At 47.2% G+C, this 3,741-nt stretch overlaps 1 protein-coding gene across 1 annotated transcript in view; it reads left to right on the top strand.

The window, feature by feature from the left end:
- Nucleotides 1-3,213, top strand: part of ilkap (integrin-linked kinase-associated serine/threonine phosphatase) — a gene marked incomplete in the record, with an annotated part of 7,936 nt that extends 4,723 nt beyond the window's left edge. The window contains 7 exon segments of the mRNA XM_014032813.1: nucleotides 1,686-1,792; nucleotides 1,936-2,029; nucleotides 2,109-2,196; nucleotides 2,277-2,407; nucleotides 2,483-2,602; nucleotides 2,687-2,768; nucleotides 2,981-3,213. Of these exon segments, the coding sequence (XP_013888267.1) occupies nucleotides 1,686-1,792; nucleotides 1,936-2,029; nucleotides 2,109-2,196; nucleotides 2,277-2,407; nucleotides 2,483-2,602; nucleotides 2,687-2,768; nucleotides 2,981-3,121 (763 nt within the window).
- Between the last annotated feature and the right edge of the window lie 528 nt (nucleotides 3,214-3,741).

Genomic DNA, 3,741 nt, shown 5'->3' with positions numbered 1-3,741 from the left:
GAGTCTCTGGTGTCTGGAGTCTCTGGTGTCTGGAGTCTCTGGTGACTGGAGTCTCTGGTGATCAGAGTCTCTGGTGATCAGAGTCTCTGGTGATCAGAGTCTCTGGTGATCAGAGTCTCTGGTGTCTGGAGTCTCTGGTGATCAGAGTCTCTGGTGATCAGAGTCTCTGGTGATCAGAGTCTCTGGTGTCTGGAGTCTCTGGTGATCAGAGTCTCTGGTGATCAGAGTCTCTGGTGATCAGAGTCTCTGGTGTCTGGAGTCTCTGGTGTCTGGAGTCTCTGGTGACTGGAGTCTCTGGTGACTGGAGTCTCTGGTGTCTGGAGTCTCTGGTGATCGGAGTCAGTAGTCGTGTTTCCATCAGTGTTTTTAATGCACATTTTGAAGTATGGCATCAGAAAAGGTGAATGGAAACAGCATGATTCAAAAAAAACTTCCTGTAATTCACATCAAAGTTGATCCGCTCACTTGAGGTTGTTGATCAGCTGTTCTCTGTCTGTCTGAAACTGGTACCAGTACCAGTACCAGAGCGACTGCAGCTGGACCCTCCTCCTGCTGTCAGCGTATTCTTAGTTGTTCCCATGACGTGAAGAGAATAACGTCTTTCTGTACGTCTGCAGACAGCAGGAACATCACCAGAACTAGTTGATGACAGAATAATTACAACTTCCTGACAGCAGCAACACGTTCCACTTCCCTCCATGATCCTGAGATGTGACTTTACTTCCTGTTTACCACACACATGGTCTGATGTAACTCATTCGCTTCAAGCCAATTGAAGGAAACACGTCTGATTCACATTTCTTCGTTTTTTTCCTTTTTGCAAATATTTAAAAAATTGCTCAAAATTCAAATGAAACTTGGATGGAAACACAGGTAGTAACTCAGTTACAGACAGCAGAGTGTTTGTCTGTTTCTCACACTTTGTAGCATGAAGGAAAAAAACACTAAAATAATCCCAGGTCCAATCCAACTTTAGTTTTTTCTACAGATGTCCGATAATATCGACCTATCAGCATAAACATGTAAAATCTCTACAAATCAGTATCTGTTTTTATTCTGATAAAAGCCTGATAAATTAAGGTCTGGATTTGACCAAAGTGTGTTAATAAATGCTTGTGGTCCAGAAACGTTCGCCGGTGTGTGATTGATGACATCGTCAAATTATCTACCTTAATATTGGTTTGAGATATCAGTTAATATCAGAATTAAGTGTTGAACACTATTGTCATATCGAATATCTGAAAAAAGTCAATATCGAGCATCTCTAGTTGATTCCCCAGGTTCGTATGTAACTGACCATGAGTGAGAGCACTATCACGTTGCCAGGTATAACAAACAAACAAACAAACACTATTTCCCTGCATATTCTCACCAAACACCACACACCTCGTCCTACAACTCAGGGTTATATTAGTTTAAAATGGTCACCAGACTATTATCATTTATTGCTATAATTTCAGAGACAGCTAATCGTCCAGCAACATTTGTTATTGTGACAGGTCTAGTTCTGTGAACCTGGTCCAGATCATCAGACCTCCTGCAGGTCTAATAGAAACCTGAGACTGAGTTAGGCCTACAGCAGGACCTGGTACAGGTCCAGAGGCTCGTAACGTTAACAGAGAGGGCAGGGAACCGGGTCAGGTTCAGGACTAAATAAGAATCTGGTTGTCTCGTGTGTCCTGCAGGTCTCGTGTCTCCTATTTTGCTGTGTTTGATGGACATGGTGGTGCTCGAGCGTCTCGGTACGCTGCCGAGCATCTTCACCTCAACCTGGCCAAGAAGTTCCCCTCAGGTAAGTTACCCTGATCTACAGGACCCTGAACCCCTATCAGTTTTCATTTCCTCATGTTTTAATCCATGAGGACTGTAAGTGTCCCAGTCCAGAACAGACGGTCTTTCAGAACCTGTCTCCTGATGGACTGTGTTCTGTTCCAGGACACACTGAAAATGGGGACAGGCTGATTAAGAAGTGTTTGTTGGACACTTTCCGGCAGACGGACGAAGACTTCCTGAAGAAGGCGTCCAGCCAGTAAGACAGAGTTGACCTGAGACCCATTAAGGGTTTCTGTCCCTCAGACCTCAGGAACCTGTGGTGTGTCTCTGAACAGGAAGCCGGCGTGGAAGGACGGCTCTACGGCCACGTGTGTCCTGCTGGTGGACGACATGGTCTACGTGGCCAACCTGGGGGACAGCAGGGTGAGCTGGGCAGAGAACTGTTCCTGGATCAGTCCTGAGGACAGGGGTGGACATGTGACAGTGTCTCTCTGTGGCTGCAGGCTGTAATGTGTAGGACGGAGACAGCAGAGGACGGACAGAAGAAGACGGTGACTCTGGCTCTCAGTAAGGAACACAACCCCACCATCTACGAGGAGCGCATGAGGATCCAGAGAGCCGGAGGGACCGTCAGGTGGATTTAGTCCTCAGAGACGTCTCATTCAACATCTGTCCTCACTCAGCTGAAACTAAGTGTCTCTGTGGACAGGGACGGCCGGGTGCTCGGTGTCCTGGAGGTGTCCCGGTCCATTGGAGACGGTCAGTACAAACGCTGCGGAGTCATTTCAACGCCGGACATCAGGAGGTGTCAGCTGACGTCCAACGACAGGTGAGGACAGAGACGCTCCAAACCCAGAGACCTCCTTATTCTGTCCTCATGAAACTGATCTGTCTGTCCCCGTCTGTCCCCCAGCTTCATCATTCTGGCCTGTGACGGTTTGTTCAAAGTCTTCTCAGCAGATGAAGCTGTGAAGTTTGTCCTCAGCGTCCTCCAGGTCTGTTAGACACCAGAGCCTGTCTTTGTCAAACTTCTTATTGGATCCAGGTGTCTCCAGGAGACAGACATGAGTGAGACAAGAGACGAGAGCTGCAGCAGCTTCAGTCCATTCTTCAGAGGACCTCTGAGAAGTTTGACACATACAGGCCCAGAAGCTTTCTGTGGGCTGGTCCCAGAAGGTCCAGGTTAATCCTGGTTCTTGTCCTGCAGGAGGGGGTCATGGACCAGAAGGCCGGTCTGACGGAGCAGGAGGTGCGCTTTGAAGCAGCCTGTCAGCAGCTGGCCAGTGAGGCTGTGAGACGAGGCTGCGCCGACAATGTGACTGTCATCCTGCTTTCTATTGGCTGCTGAGACCCCGCCCCCAACCACCATCACCATCATCATCATCATCATCAGAACCACCACCATCATCATCATCACCACCACCATCATCATCATCATCATCAGAACCACCACCATCATCATCATCACCACCACCATCATCATCATCATCATCAGAACCACCATCATCATCATCATCATCAGAACCACCACCACCATCATCATCATCATCATCAGAACCACCATCATCATCATCAGAACCACCACCATCATCATCATCATCATCAGAACCACCATCATCATCATCATCAGAACCACCATCATCATCATCATCATCAGAACCATCATCATCATCATCAGAACCACCATCATCATCATCATCATCAGAACCATCATCATCATCATCAGAACCACCACCATCATCATCATCATCATCAGAACCATCATCATCATCATCAGAACCATCATCATCAGAACCATCATCATCATCATCATCATCATCAGAACCATCATCATCATCATCAGAACCATCATCATCAGAACCATCATCATCAGAACCACCACCAACATCATCATCATCATCATCAGAACCATCATCATCATCATCAGAACCATCATCATCATCAGAACCATCATCATCAGAACCACCA

The sequence above is a fragment of the Austrofundulus limnaeus genome, unplaced genomic scaffold (assembly GCF_001266775.1).
Source record: "Austrofundulus limnaeus strain Quisiro unplaced genomic scaffold, Austrofundulus_limnaeus-1.0 Scaffold1546, whole genome shotgun sequence".
NCBI lineage: Eukaryota > Metazoa > Chordata > Actinopteri > Cyprinodontiformes > Rivulidae > Austrofundulus > Austrofundulus limnaeus.
This window is presented reverse-complemented; position numbering and strand designations above follow the sequence as displayed.